General features: G+C 36.3%; 1 protein-coding gene across 10 annotated transcripts in view; it reads right to left on the reverse strand.

Moving 5' to 3' along the window:
• ESRRG (estrogen related receptor gamma) overlaps positions 1-16,930 on the reverse strand; it is a 591,615-nt gene that overhangs the window by 49,387 nt on the left and 525,298 nt on the right. For all 10 annotated transcript variants that reach the window (XM_063708073.1, XM_019030557.4, XM_055379671.2 and 7 more), the window contains 2 exons: positions 15,666-15,776; positions 11,894-12,055 (listed from right to left, as the gene is read on the reverse strand). In XM_063708073.1, coding sequence (XP_063564143.1) covers positions 11,894-12,055; positions 15,666-15,776 — 273 coding nt within the window. The remainder of the gene's footprint in view (positions 1-11,893; positions 12,056-15,665; positions 15,777-16,930) is intronic.

Consider the following 16,930-nt stretch of genomic DNA (forward strand, 5'->3'; position numbering starts at 1 on the left):
CTGAGCATAAATAGACCTGAGTTTTAGTCTCAACTCTGTCTCTGACTAGCTTGTGACCTCATGCAGATCATTCAACTTTCTTGATCTTAAGCATCTTTATCCATAAGTGAATGTGCAAGTAAAGGCATTTAACATTTGTTGAACACTTGAAATTATATGTCAAAGATTAGACTGGGCACTTGGCCTACGTTAGCTCATTGGATTATCTCAGCAATCCATACAGTAGGTATTGCTAACCCCAACTTATATATGGGCATACGGAGTTCATGGGATGTGGCAATACCAAGATTTGAACAAGGGTCTCTAACTACAAAGACAGTACGTTGCTGACTACAATATGGTGCCTCCCCTTAAAATACAAAGGTCTAGCAAATTATCTCCAAAGGCCATTTCAGCTCTATCATCCCAGAATCGACTTTTTGGGGAAAGGGATCTAGCTTTGATATTATTCCATATATTAGAAAGGGGTGTTACAAAGCTTCCTCTAGACATGCTTTTAAGTAAACAATCATATTTTGAAAGTTTGGGAACATTTATTATAAAGCTCTCTCTTTTAGAATAACAGCAATTCACAGAAACAAAGCTGAAAAATCTGAAGTAATTATTCCATGTTTTTCTACAAAAGATGAATCTAAGAAACGTTGCGTTGAACCTCTAAGAGTGCATTCCTCTTTTAGGTATGCAAATCTGTGCTGAGGACACCCTGCCACTGGGTTTTGCCATGACACAGACAAATCACAAGAAAAAGAGCAGCTTGACTTATTTCTTTTTTTTTCCTAAAATGCTGACCATGTCAGGAAGAGTTAGTTTCTCCAGGAACTCACAGCTGCTCCTTCTCCCTCTCTCCCTCTGCAGCCCAGGCCACCATGTGCCCTGGCACAAACGTGCTGACTGGTGGAGGAGGCCCAGCACTTCAGGTAATTAATCCTTTCCTAATGTAGGTTAAGCAGGTGTGAAGCCTCCCTCATACAGAGAGGAGGTGGCTGCTCTTTGGAGACACCCCTAGTGTTATGGTATTTAATTGGGCTCAGATGATTCTCAGAAACTGGGTAGGTGTGTTGCTGACCTGGACATTCAGTTTTCAACTTGCTTAAGTGAAATCCAGTAGAAGAAATTGGTCTTTTCCCCTTCTGGACTTTCTAATATTAACAATTTGTGGTTGCCAGAAAAATGCCCATTCTGGCAATGAAAATATAATTTCCTCATTGGAAGCAAAGTTATGTGATTACTGGAGACTAGCAGAGTTTCAAATTAAGTTGAATTGACTATTGCTCTCAGAATTATCATGGATTGGGTTTATTCATTATATTTCTCTCCTTTCCAAAATACAACGCACTAGTACTTTTAAATTCATATGAAAATAATGTTTTACTGCACCATAAGAGATCCAAGTGTACATAAAAAGCTAAAACAAAATCCCTACTTCGAGTTTACATATTTTGTATATCATTCCTGACACTCGCTATAGGAAAAAAAAATAACCTGGCAAAAATTAATATAAAAATTGTGGACTACTCCAGAAATAAAAAATTCAAAAAGTGTGTTTTTTTTCTAAGAGAAAAAAGTTTTCTTCTTAAGAGTCATAGCAAAGTATGTATAAACAAATGGAGGCGTTATGACCATTTAGCATACAACATAGCCTGCTTAGACTGTTGCCAATGAGTGATTTTGGCAGGTTAAATTGGTTCTTCTACTTGAAATCTTCTAATTGAGGTTATTTATGATGGCTGAATTGGGGAGGAAGCAGCAGGATTTTAGTGAAATAATATTTCTGTAAGAGTCTAGTGCTGTGGACACACTTGGTACGGTGTTAAGATACATCATTTGAGGCTGAGCGCAGTAGCTCAGCCTGTAATCCCAGCACTTTGGAAGGCTGGGGTGGGTGGATCATCTGAAGTCAGGAGTTTGAGACCAGCCTAGCCAACATGGTGAAACTCCTCCTCTACTAAACATACAAAAATTAGCCGGACTTGGTGGCATGCACCTGTAATCCCAGCTACTCTGCAGGCTGAGGCAGGAGAATCCTTTGAACCCAGGAGGCGGAGGTTGCAGTGAGCCAAGATCATGCCACTGCACTCCAGCCTGGGTGACAAGAGTGACTCTGTCTCAAAAAAAAAAAAAAAAAAAAACAAACAAGCCAAAAAAAAAAAACTCATTTGAGCTGAGTGCAGTGGCTTATGCTTGTAATCTCAGCTACTTAGGAGGCTGAGGATGGAGGACTGCTAGAGCCCAGTAGTTCCAGGTTGCACTGAGCTATGATCATGCCGCTGCATTCCAGCCTGAGTGACAGAGCAAAACCCCATCTCTTAAAAAAACTAATTTGTAAAATGCCATTAATATGGATAGTTGGGGTCACTTTCGATGTCAGTTAGTACAACTTTCCTGTTAGATTTGTTGAAAATTAAGGAAAAGAGAATAATAAAAATGTGTAGTTAAAGGGAGAATAGTGCTTCGACTACATCTATGTGGACCCTTACTGTGATTAATAAGGAAAATTCATCATCAACAAGAAAGAGGGAAATGAACAGCAAAGGAATTTGCTGTAGCGTCTGCCTTCCTCTTCTCCTTTCACTGCCCTGATAATCCCTCAACAGAGGTGATGCAACAGTCTATCAGATCTCAATATCAAAAATATTCCCTGATATTCCTCACACCTTTAATTCCTCCCCAAGTGTCCATATTGAGTTCAGTTCAACTCCCTTTCTCTTTTCTTCATCCACACCAGCACCATTGCCTTTTACACATCAAAACCACACTTTGTTTCTTGAACCTGGTGGTTACTTATTCGCTGAACCTTGGTCTAACAAGGAGGTAGGCTGACTCAGTCACATAAAAGAACACAGCCAAGGCTGATATTCTTGGGGGAAAAAGGCATACAGATGAGCAAAGGTACATGTCTTTTCTCTACTGAGGTTTGTGATCCAAAATTATTTCAAATTCTCCTTCTAGTGGAAAAAGCTCTATCCCTTAAAACACATACACACTTTACTATAAATCACTAGCACTTTCAAGGTAACAATTCTATTTTGTGTTTAAAGTGACTTGAATATTTCTTTTCCAAAATAATTAGGTTACTTTCCAGTTTTCACGAACTAATTTTGATAGGTACAAAGCTGTATTACCCAGCTATTATATGCACAAAATATAGTGTTATCATATCAGAAATTCTAAGTTCAGCTGAGTAATACAGGTGCCCTCTTTTAAAAAAAAAACCTGAATAGTTAAAACAATTTTAAGAAATCACTTCTCTGCCTGTTTAAAAAGTGCTTTTAAATGACTGTATTCTATAGAAAACTGTTTCTCGGATGCCTGATGTCTGCAGCTGCCGCACAATTTATATCTCTTTCCTCTGCTCTTTGTTTTTCAGCCATTTTCCCTGAATGTCAAAGTCAATTTAGTGCATTTCACTTTGCTGAATAAATCAGAGGCGAAATCCTTGTTAAAAGTGAAAATTTGATTTGCTAAAAGGAGCTTAGGGCAACTATTAATCAATATATCCAGAGTGTCAAAGCCAAGGCCAGGATAGACACGCATTCATTTGGAGATTGGCTGAGGCAGATAAAGGGGGACGCAGGGGAAAAAGTGCAACCAGCCCACTGAAGGGAAGTGGGATTAGGGTTGGAGACAGGGTCAAAAAGGAGCAAAGGGGAAAACAAAACATTCTATGCATCGTGTTCTGCACTCCTCCCCCAACTTTTCTTTTAGAGGTGGAAAAAGCTTTTTTAATCAAGCATTTAAGCATATATGAATTATACTAATTATGCCAGCTTTTATATAACAATTTTCTCACAAAACCACAAGGCTTTCTCTCTTTAACTTATCAAGTAGCTTAAGAATAACTAAAAAGTCAGAGGTAACAGCTCCATTAACAAAAAAGAAGAGTGCCAGAAAAAAAATATATATGACCTGGGCCAGGTCTATAGGATATTGATATTTTGATAATCCTCAGGTAAGTTTCAGGAAATTTCAGGCTTCTAAAAGATTATAATATGTGGTGAACTGAATGACTGAGCTCATCCTGTCACTTTATCGTTCAAAAGAGCTTAGCAATTACCATCAACTTGCCTTAAAATGATAACATATTTTAGGACATAGTACATGTAGAAATCCTCAGCACTCAGGAAAAAACTTAAAGTATAATAAAAAAAAAAAGTATTGGGAAATCTTTCTGTGTGTAAAATAATTCAAAGGTCTAATTTTAATCTTTTCAAAATGCAGTTCAACTCAGGTCATCTTCAGCTAAAACTTTCAATAGAATTTCACTGCCTTCAGAATAAAATTTGTTTTCCTTAGCATAAAATTCAAGGTTTTTCATGATGGGGTCCTTGCAGATCTTTCCAGCCTCAAGTCACATCTTCTTCCTATGCTCCTCCTTCTAAGTCTCCATGTGACTCTGCAGGAGAGGACTATCATAGCCCTCATAATTCAGTTATAGTTGTCAAATCACCTCCCTGAATCACCCACCACACAGTGAAGATGTTAAAAGCAGAATCTGTGCTGTATTCATGTGTGTATCCTTAGCGCACAGGGTCTGACATAGAGCTCATTAAATGCTTATGCATGGAAGGAAGGAAAGGAAGGCAAGAAGGAGGGAGGAAGAAACTAAGAAGAAACTGTTAAGTGGTAGAGCTAACATTTTTTATATGGTCAAAAGTCTTGCACAACTACTCACTTCTGCTCCAATTTGCCTATAACTTTCAATCAGATTAATTGCCCAGTGATCTGAAGAGAGTCAGAGACAGGGAGCCTCCAATCTTAGCAACCAATCATTTAAGAACTGCCAGCTCTTCACATGAGCAGCTAGTGATTGACTTGTTTCAGTAAAACTTGTAATCAGGAATGTTTAAAATACACTCTTGTCCAAACACCTTGATTTTTATTGATTTATGGGACATACATTTCCTTTTTAAATTCACTCTCCTTCCCTTTAATCTTTCATTTTTTAATGTATAGATAAGATTTATTGATAGGGCAAATATGTTACATTTGCCTTAACTTGTTATAAAACAGAAGTAGGTAATCTGGAACAAATGACAATGAACAACAGAAAAGCAGACAAGGAATGAAAAGAAAGATATAAGGAAGCCACTGTTAAAAAACCAAACCAAACCAAACCAAAACAAAAAAACACATTAAGTTAAATATACTATGTGTCTAAGTATCATTGTCAACGGTGTGTGTCAAGGTTCCTGACTCTCAGGTTTACTCATCTATAAAGTGGGACTAATAAGATTGAAACTTACCTACAGAATTGTTGTGGACATCACATAAAAGTTTATAAGGGTCTTTTGTAAACAATAAATAACTATGGAGATGTTAGTTAGTTTTATATTTAAAGCTTAATCCCATGAAAAAAAAATAAAGCTGAATAAATTCTGGAACTAATAAAGTTGTAAACCAAATAGATTACCACAAATTTATGCACACACATGTATATGTATTTATGCAGACATAGATCCATCATTCAGGGTAGATGTCATGTCATGTACATCTTTTAAATTTCCCATAGTACAAAGTGTAGTGTTAAATATACAGGAGACACTCAAATACTTAAATTGCATTCAGTGATTACTATGAAATGATTATTTCACTTTGATCACAGGTATACAAGAGCATGGTTATGTATGGATGGCAAATATATTTTGGGGAGTCCTGGGAACAAGCAAAAGCAATGCTGGAACGGAGACACATGAGCACAGGATATTTAGTATGATGACAGAATTGTATATTAGGTCAAAAACAATGGCATGAGGGGTGAGGACAGGCCTCTCTGAGCATTTTTCACAACTTTGGCTTGTCTCTTGAACTAGATCTCTTCCTAGGAAACCTAGCTACTTCTCTGTTGGTCTACTTTTTTGTTTCCAGCAAGGGTAGCTGCAGAAAATAGAGTCCCTGAGTAATACTTCAGATTATTTTTTTCAAAACTTATTTCTCCACTTACTGGTTCCTATTTCGATGCCATAGTTGTGACTTCAGAAACTATGAAACTGGTAAATTTTCAGTTGTTTTAGGCTTAACCAAAGAGGCTGGACTAAATCGTTTGGACGCCAATGGTCCTGCCCATGTACAATAAAATTATGACGGTATCTACACAATGATTCTCTTGGTTAAATAAGCTTTTCTCCCCTCTCTATTAAAATTTATGTTTGTTCTGAATTTTTATAAATTGCTTTTATGAATATGAACTTTTTAGATCACTTGGTTTTAATTGTAATGACAATCTATGGCAGTACCTTGAAAATAAAAATGAACACTGAATGCTGTACATTTAGATCATGCTTTATAATTTGAAAATTATTTATACATATAAATAATTTGCATGTGTATTTTTTTCTCATTTGATTTCTATTTTAACTGATAGTGAGAGCAATTAAGTAACTCACAAAAAATTACTCAATGACAGCTCAAGTTTTCTGATTTTACTTTCAGAATCATTCGACCCTTATTAATCACAACTACAGGTATACAGGTATATAACTACCAGGTACATTAAAAATAACCTTTAAATATTTCATAATTGTATTCTGTTTTTTGTTTTTTTGTTTTTTTTTTTTTTTTTTTTGAGATGGAGTCTTCCTCTTGTTACCCAGGCTGGAGTGCAGTGACGTGATCTCGGCTCACTGCAACCTCCGCCTCCTGAGTTCAAGTGATTCTCCTGCCTCAGCCTCCTGAGTAACTGGGATTACAGGCACCCACCACCACATCCAGATAATTTTTATACTTTTAGTAGAGACGGGGTTTTGCCATGTTGGCCAGCCTGATCTCGAGCTCTTGACCTCAGGTGATCCACCTGCCTCGGCCTCCCAAAGTGTTGCAATTACTGGCGTGATCCAACGCACCCATTCCATAATTGAACTTTCTCATAATTTAAACAGCCTTATTAAGTGCCAAGGTTTGGGTCTTATATTTAACTTTCTTCCACTTAACTAAAAGACTTAACTACTTCACAGTTCTAAAATCATTAGGTTACATACACAAAAGAAAAGTTAATCCTGAAAAAAGAGGCTACAAGTGTTTTAATTCATTCATAGCAAAGTAGAAATATTATAAGTCCACGTAAATTGAGTTATGGAATGCAGCAGAGGGTGGAAACTTAGAGCCAATTAAGAGTTTTGTGCTATGCACATTTTTAGTCAACAAATCAATAAACATTTTTCAAGTGCCAATGATACAGACCCAAAACAGAATATAAGGTATGACTAACATACGGTATAACTCACCCTTAGTCAACCATGTCCTGTGTCCTGTACATCAAACCTTAATCACACACATATATACATAGAAACATAGTTTACATTATAAACGGAAACATAACATTAAATTATTTTTGCCACATTTTATTGTGCTTTTGCACGTATCCTAATCACTTAATGGTGCTACTATTTTAAGATGGGTATTTTATCCATCAGTACCCAGTAATGAGTATTTTAAAAATGAAACCTCCATAATTTTGCTTGGTGGATGATATAATCTTAAAAATTGGACTCTGTAAAATTTATTAGAACAATAAATATATCTTCAAGCAGTATCTTTAGCAATAAATATTTACACATGCTTGGCTATTCTTTTCCAAAGTTTATACCCTAAATGTAGAAACAGTTTATCCATGTTCTTTATAGATTCCTTTCATTGCTAGAAAAGTCTAAATGCTTCTGAGAAAACTATAAAAAGCTAAGTCAATGAGCAATTTTTGATATGTTCTCCTAACTGAATGTTTTTATTTAAAAAATGTTTCAGGGCAAATAGTAAATATTGGTTTATGTGGCTTAGATTTCTGTTTCTTATGTGAATACATATACTTAAAGACTATTTTATTACATCATCTTCCTTATGTAGTTTTCTTTTAGAGTTTAATATCTCCTGCCTCCAGTCGATAGGAAGAAAAATTATAGGAATTTTTTTCTATTTGATATCATTACAATAGAGATCAATTGAAAAATGTAACTGAGGCCCCCAAACTTGAGCAAAGTCCTCCTTCTTCAATGGGTAATTATTTAATTTGTCATGTTAAAAATAAACAAGCAGACCTGAAGATTTGCCATATTAAACAAAGACAATTTTTTCTAAAATGCATTCATTCATTTAATTGTTAAAATCCCATTCTGTTATTTTAAGCTAAGTTGTCTGGCAAGATCCATAAATATGTTTAAGCCATTTATATAGGTCAGCTAATATGGGTTATGCTTTTTAAAGCACCATCTGACTAAGCACATTCTGCATTTTGCTAACAAGTTACAGTACATAATAATATTTTAATCAACCAAAAAGAACAATAATAGATCTGACTTGTTGGGCTGATAATCGTCTTATCACACCCTGTGAAACCTAGCTCTAATATTTGACAGAGCCTCCATTACTTGGCAACCCATTCTAAAAAAGGCCAACAATGGAGAGGGAGTGAAGTGGAGTGTGCAGTACCTCCGTATCTACATAAAAGAGATTAGAGGCGACAGCGTTCCATTTTACAGCTCAATCATATTGTGTTAGCATGCGCTTATCCGAGCGCAGACGAAATTGAAAGAGAAATAAAAAAGAGTCAGGCAGATAGGAACCAGAAAAGCGAGGCATGAGCAATTTCCAAGGATATAAAAGGATGCTAATGGCTGGGCCCTGTCATTCTTAAAAAGGGCTATTAGGGCACCATCATCTGTTCTTGTGCCCTTATGCTCCTCCAACTAAAGTCAAGCATTTTCTAAAGCCCTTGTGATCTTTTTTCTTCTAGAGATAAAGTATGGTCATGTTTCATAACAACACACTTTCCCATTTATATGATTTATTAATGTAAGTCAACTAATTCTATTTACTGATAAAAAAAACCTATTGCATATGTATTTTCTTCAATATCTTCTTTTGTTGTATCCTTCACTTTCTTATAAAGAAAGTGTGCAAAAGTACATTCGAAGCAGCACAGAAAAACTACTCATTTTCGATGCTAAACTTAATTTTAAAAACATACATGTATGTGTATGGGTGTAATTATACAAACTGAGAACAGCATAAAGATAACAGGGGCTTGAATTTTAGTGTATTAAAAAATGACTTCACTTTAACATAAGCTTTACAAAAACAAAGAGTTTTAAAGTTAAGACCAAGACAGGTGAAATTTCAGTTCTGATTTGGCTTTAATTCTGGCTATGACCCCAGTTATCAGGATTGGTTCATGTTATCAAGAACACAATTTTACTTTTATCGAGGCAGAAATGTGACTTTTATCTTTACTTTCTCCAGCCTTTACTTCCCTGTCTCTCAGTCCATATAGCTGTAGTGTGGTCCTCTACTGACCAACCCCCTGAACCCAGGGTAAGGCAGCGCACTTTGATATCAGAACACCCTCTCCTTCTACCTCAAGCACTGTATGGCATAGGTATTATTAATTTTTTTTTAATTTCTGTTAACTCTTGTTTTGCTAATCCCTTTCTGAAAAGCCAAGATATTCCTTGCAATCATTTAAAACATCCTCAGGGTATCACGAAAATCAGAGCTGTGAATCACTACTCCACAGCAAACTCTTCTGACATTTGCTATAGAGAGAGAATAATGTCAGTCCCCACCAATTCTAAGCCTCAGCTTAGGACTGAACCCATAATCGTATAGTAATTGTTTCCACCACTGGAAATGGTGTTACTCATAGTTATTTAAAGTTGCTATCTTTACAAAAGTCACTAGAGCCCCTTTACTGTGACAAGTCCCTTTGTAAGCTGACATTTCTACTTGGATGCACAGTCGGACCTACATATTTATCACTCACTTTCCTTACTAGAAAGTTCAAAAGAAATTGTTGACTTTTATTGGTTTTTATTATGCTTTATCTGTATGATATCAAAATATTGGCCTTACAAATCGTTTATTTCAGGGACAACTTGAGCAGAACTCTCCGAAATAATGGGTGGTTTGGAACCATAGTGACACAGCTTTTCACGCTGTTGTTAATAACAATATTATCATCATTATCATTTTGAAATAGGTTTTTTAAATGCAATAAACTGGAGACTAAAATATCTTGATTCTACTCCAGGAAGCCACTCTGAAGGTACTGGATATGGCTGTGAATTTGCGCAAGTGTTTTTTTACCTCTCTCTACCTCAAATCTCCTTATCTTTGAATTGAGAATAATAATACCTGATTCCTGGGTTAGAACAGTGGTTTTCAGTTTGGGGGAGGAGGGTCAGGCTGGGGCGATTTTATCTCCTGGAGGACATTTGGGGCTGTTTGAAGACAGTTTTGTTTCTCACAATTCAGGGGTGCTACTGGCATCTAGTGGGTAGAGGCCATGGGTGCCGCTAAACCTCCTACAATGAACAGGGCAGCCCCTCATGACAAATAATTATCTCGTCCCAAATATCAATAATGCCAAGGCTGAGAAATCCTGGGTGAAAATAAAGATATTTAAAATGTGTGTATACATATATCATAATGATATAGTAATATAAATGATATATATCAATCATCTAAAAAAGTGTCTATGGACACTTCAACAAATGTGAGTCTTGTTTCTTTCATCTCTAAACCCTTCAATAGTGCTTTCCTTACAAATAAGTTTTCATACACTGTTGAAGTAAATTCTGGCTGTTCCCACTGCATTAATCAACAATTGTCTTACATCTTGCAGTAAATCCTTTCTTTTTATTTTTCTAAAAGTCATACAGATGTGATTACAATCCAACTGCAATATCAAATATCCACACAATCAAATTCTTATTCTTCTTTTATATGTAGTAATCCTTGTGTAGGTGTCTTCTAAAGAATATACAAGCTCACCTATTTAACTAGTTTTGACTTAATTTGGGGGGCTTTATTAGCAAACAGTGTAAGACAAAGTAGCTGATATAATACAGAGTGATGTTTAAATTAGTTTACAATTTGCTTGGCCTCATCTAGAACTGCAACGAACAAAGCCATTCAGAAATGTCAGCTGTGTTCCTAACCACTGTAACAAATTGTCGCCTGAACGCTGCACACCTAATGACTTCAAATTAGCTTCACTGCGATATCACCTGACAGTTCGTTACGACTGTTAGCAACATAGCTGGCGTATCATGACCAATAAATTGGTTTCAGTGTGGGCTGGGAAAGGGACTTCCATCAATTTGATTAAAGAAATTACTGTAGCATTCAAAGCATAAAGACAAACTAGTTTAAGGAGACAGAAATAAGTTAACTGTACCAGAAAAACATTGCTCACCATTCAAAAACTTGTTTATAAACTATCTGAAAATTCAACTCCAAACAAATAAAAAATAACTCAAGTAGAATACTAAAATTCTCAAAACTTACAAGCATGTACATATTTGTTCATAATTACAGGATGGGTCAAGAAAAAAAGAAGAGAAATATTTTTAAATGCTAACTTTAAATTACCATATAGGAAAAGTTACCATGTCCATTTAATATTTATTTTCACAATTTATCTGTAAAGATAAATATCTGATTGTAAACCAAAGCAAAGCTTGTGAATATGACTAGCAATAGGATATAACTAGCCACTATGAAAAAAACTAGTGATTCTTAGTTGGGAAAATAGTACATTAGGCTACCACTGACAAAAACATTTTTTAAAGTGAAAAGAAAAAGTAGAAGTATTTGCTAGGAAAAAGGTAGGAATTTTGACAAAGGATAAAGAAATGTTTTAAATTTATATTCTTGTTAGCTTACACTGGCAGTAGTACCTGTACATATGAAAAACTAACAAGAACTCAAGGTGGTACCAGTATAAATACTATAAAGTCTAAGGATTCTATTAGGATATGCAAAACTCTAAATTATGATTAAAAATAAATGTAAAGGGTTTTTTTTAAGTCTAAATGAGAAAAATTTGAATTCACCCAAATCTATATACATAACCTAGGGAATTAATTGCAACCTTTTCTTTTCTTTTTCTTTTCAGAAAATGTACCTGGAATATGCTTCGCCCATCCAATGATAACCACCAACTCTCGGTCGGCCAAGTCACACAGTGTAGTGAGGGCTTTGATGTCACTGTCGGGGACAGTAGGGTCAGGCATGGCATAGATCTTCTCCGGTTCAGCCACCAACAAATGTGAGACAATCTTGTTATCTGCAGGATCAGACCAGAGCACTGCAAGATCACTAGTAGTATCATCCCTCTTTTATAAACCCTAGAGTATTTTGTGTTTTGAAAAACAATCCAAATATCCTACAATAAACCCTAAATATTCCAATTATGGCTCAATAGGTATATAATAAACAGTGTGCAGGAAAACTCATAGCAAGACATACGCCACTGCAGTCGTGATAGAATGTAGTCTTTTTTTTCTTCTTCTTTGCTCTACCTGCTTTTGCTGGAATGAAGCATCTGTCCTGTAGTGAAAATTTTTATAGCAAACAGATAAGAGAAGTTAGATGCTTTCTGGGTTTGTGCTTTGATTCTTAAGTGGGATTTGGTGAAGTAGATTAAATGGTATAAAATAGCTTAAAATAAAACCCCCAGTAAACTATTGAAATATAGATCATAACACAGGAGGCAAAGAACTACTAATGCCTATAGTCATAATGGGCATGAAAGTCATTAATTGTCTTAATTCCTTTAAAGAAGAGCAAAGGTCAGAGCCCTTCTGCCTTGGTGAATTACTGACTATATAACTCTATCTCCGTGGGATGCATTAAATAGGAATTTATTTTTTTCTCCCCCTCCCCACACACCCAGCCAGTCTTCCAAATACAGCTAATATGTTTCCATAAAAATACTCCTCCTTAAATGTTACAGTCATTTTCTCTTCTGTGTGTCAAATTCTTTAATCCTCTATTTTCATCAGTTGTCCTTAGTTCATTCTCTGGTTCAGATTTATCTGTCTGAAATTTGTGATATATGTTTTAAAAATCCTTCAAAAAATAAACACTAGAGACAAATGGAAAGCATCACATCAAATGTGTTTTATTGCTCAGGGGCATGTGAGAGTTTATGGAACAGGCTGTAAAGTCTTGGTAACAGAACGATTTTTCTTGTTGGCCCTATTTTCAATTTCTATATGTAGCTTAAGATTTTATGCTTTCTTCTAAGTGAGGAGATACAAACGGGTAAGAATAAACCCACATATTTAAATGTTCTATGTACTATTACTGTAGAAAACCAGGACTTTAAATGAGGTTCTGGTGAACACAGCCAAAGTTCCCAATGTGTTTATCAGACTCTTTGCCTCTCGCTATAAGTTTTTAACTTTTTTAACCCAATATAAAAAGACTCCACATAACTTAGAGTTAAATATAGCATTCATTTTATCTCCTTTTATGAAAGAATGAGGCTTGTCCAAGCTATAATTAGCACTTTTTCTAACATAACATTTAAACATTTATGAATATGGCTCCCATATTAATTATACTTATTTCAAATAGACAACAGATAATATTCAATCATCATCAAATTGAGTAGGCAGATTTGGGAGGAAATATTCCCAAATACTACGTTGACTAGAAAAGAATTAAAAATTAAATAGAGATTAATTTTTTAATATTTAATTTGGATTTTTTTTATATGCTACAGAAACAACACCCCATACTTTTAGTTATGCTTGGAAAAGTTTCAACTTTCATTGCTCTGACAATGCAACAAAACCTGTCAGCAACCATTAGATTCTCAGGGTTAGAAGAAAATCCAATAGTAAAGAGCATAAAAATATATCCGAAAGTAATCATGATTCTAGTTGTTTCTTTTTTTTAGTACAGGGAACACAGCACTGGCTTTATTCAAGTCAATGGATACTTGACACGAGAGGTCAGAGAAATTTGGTTGAAGCTTAGAAATTCCCATCATTCAGAAAATGGAATAGCCGGCAGCACTGTTTCTAGGTAAATCTTATTTAATGTTTCCCTAATTAGAATCAATAGAACCCAATTTTCATTCTTGGGCCTTTGTAGTACACAATCAGTCAGGGTCCAGAAACCTCCCCAGCCACTTTCTCAGCAAAGCTCAGGCACAGTCTCTTGACACTTATCTGACAGGATCTGAAAATTAAGTTTTATAAATGTTTGTTACAAAAACACACTAATTGGATGGACTAAAGAAAATTAACACAGAGGCCTTTAGATAATGAGTAATGATTTATTAGGAGTCCTCTTTATCTGAGACAAATGGAGCTCACTGAAATTGCTGTAATCTTCTTAAAGGTACTTGACAAGCCACTTCCCAATTTCTCAGGTTTACAAAGAAAACCATAGATGCTCCTCTATCATTTCAACTTACACATGGGCTGGTGCTCATTTTTCTTTCAGTAGAGGAAATTATCAATGGTTTCAGTCAATGTTTATATAAAATAAATGAGAAATGGGCAGTCTGTATATTAGTGAATTCAGAAAAACTAAACCTCTAATGAAATTAAGCATTAGTGTTTATTGCATTTTATTGTATTATCAGAGAGTTTTTTTATTATAATGTGCAAAATCTGTTTAATGCAGTCCTCGATTGTATTTGCAGAATGCCAAACAGCTTATGCAGGCTGAGGAGAAGATGCCAGATTGGACAATTGAAGGTATAATCAACATAATGTTTTTTGGAAAGGCAAAAGGAAACTATGCCATATGTTCACTTAAGCTTTAATTTTATGTAAAACTGGTTGTTTTTCCTTTGACATAGCTAAAATGTCCTTTCATTTACAGTTCAGGGTCTGTTTTATTTACTTAACAGATCTCCATATGTTCACATATGTATGATGCACAGCAGTGACCCCTCCTGGAGAATCTGAATTAGAAGTGGACATCTTCTCTTCCCCTGAAGGCAGATCAAAAATTACCTATGTCTTTCCTAGAACTGCTACAGATGCATTTTCCTCTGGTGAGTGCTGGTTGTGTCTTCTTAGACAAAGACAGCTAAATTGGAAAACCGTTTTCACCAAAGTACTCCTCCATGCCCAGTAGGATTCCTATTCATAAACATCCTAAAATGCTAGTTCTGTTGCACTACAACTATTAACTGATTTTCAGAAAATAGGATACAGTGATTGCCTCAATCTATATTCCAACTCTTTTTCATTAATGACAAAAAGAATGGGGCTTGCATTTTAGCAATGTACCGGTCATCCTTTCAAATTGCAACTTGGCTCCATAAAACCATGAGCTCTTTAAAAACAATTCATACCGTCCATAAGGGCATCTCAGATGGAACCAGCCACCTATGCTTGTTGTTAGTAGTGCCCATTCTTGTTTTAATCTATTGCTAGCTAGTGTGTTAACCTTCTATAACTCCAAATTAATGAGGCCCCTAATGTATTTTCATTGGGAGGTTGAGCAGTCAAACTCATTTAGTTAGTGAAAACTACAAAAATCACTTTCTTGTGAAATCTGAAACTAACAGCTCCAATGAACTAATGATCACAGTATGATCCATTTTATGTACCTCTGCAAATAAAGATAACCAGTAAATGTAAAATTCACACTATATAAGCTATGCATTAATATGCTTATGCTTCCACAAAATGACTAAGTTAAAAAAAAGGCTGGAGAGAGAAAACCACAGATATCTCTAAAAGAAAAAACAAGATAATAAGCTGAGTTGCTGTCGCTCCTCACAGACAATCTTTGGGAATAGAGCCACTGTTCTCCAACAAAGAGAAGTCTCCTTGGAATCAGTAGGGATGGGCATGCCAAAGTTGATGTACATAGAGCCAACTGGGAGGATTTCATGTTCTGGGGCCAGACACATCTGCTGTACTTACATGGCTTTTTGGCTGGCTGAACCAGCTGAGGGTTCAGGTATGGGCTGTTCTCCGCATCTATTCTGCGCTTGTACTTCTGCCGACCTCCACGTACTCTGTCAAGACGCACCCCTGTGAGCAAAGACAGGCACCGGCTTACTATTAAGGTAGCTATATTTGAGACCAATCAAATACCTAGACGGTATCCCCCAAGATCACATAGATGACAAACAGTAGAATGCAGAATGGACCAGGGGTACTCAAATAATGTAAATAAGTGGTGGCTAAATCAAAATTGCCAGAGGTTGAAAACCAAATCTATCAGCAGATGACAGATGCGAAAGACATTTTATGCAAAGCCATCAGGGTCACTATTTGCACATCAAAGAAAAGGCAGATTTCCATGTAGATTAATACAAAGAAGCCGCTATTTGGTGCTAGTATAGTTTCTTAAATTAAAGACCCTGGCATTTAGCATCCTTTTCATCAGTCAGCCCTGAAAGCTCAATGTGTAGGACTGAGTAGACCAAGAGCTATCCAACTTCCCTCCAGTCTGCCAGAGGCCTCAGGATGGACCTGTGGAATTGAGCTGAATAAAGAGCACCTATGTGCTGGGGAGGAGGGAGGCCAGAATTACACTACACAGATTCAGTCCTGAGAGACGCAAGAATTGTTCTCTATCAAAATGTCAATATGTCTCAAGGGGAATGTTATTTACATTTTGGCACAAATTTGTATTTCCTCTCATATGTGAGAAAACTGAGAGCAGGTTTGGGCTGAACACAGGATAGAAAGGGGAGCTTCCTAGCCGGGTGCGGTGGCTCACGCCTGTATAATACCAGCACTTTGGGAGGCCAAGGCAGGCAGATCACCTGAGGTTGGGAGTTTGAGACCAGACTGACCAACATGAAGAAACCCTGTCTCTACTAAAAATACAAAACTAGCCAGGCGTGGTGGTGCATGCCTGTAATCCCAGCTACTCGGGAGTCTGAGGCAGGAGAATCGCTTGAACCCGGGAGGCGGAGGTTGCAGTGAGCTGAGACTGTGCCATTGCACTCCAGCATGGGCAACAGGAGTGAAACTCTGTGAAAGAAAGAAAGAGAGAAAGACAGAGAGAAAGAAAGGAAGGAAGGAAGGAAGAAAGGAAGGAAGGAAGGAAGGAAGGAAGGAAGGAAGGAAGGAAGGAAGGAAAGAAGGAAAGAAGAGTGGAAGAGGAGGGAAGGGAAGGGAAGAGAAAGGAAAGGAAAGGAAAGGAAAAGAAAGGAAAGGAAAGGAAAGGAAAGGAA

Source organism: Gorilla gorilla, chromosome 1, assembly GCF_029281585.2.
Source record: "Gorilla gorilla gorilla isolate KB3781 chromosome 1, NHGRI_mGorGor1-v2.1_pri, whole genome shotgun sequence".
NCBI classification, from domain to species: Eukaryota; Metazoa; Chordata; class Mammalia; order Primates; family Hominidae; genus Gorilla; species Gorilla gorilla.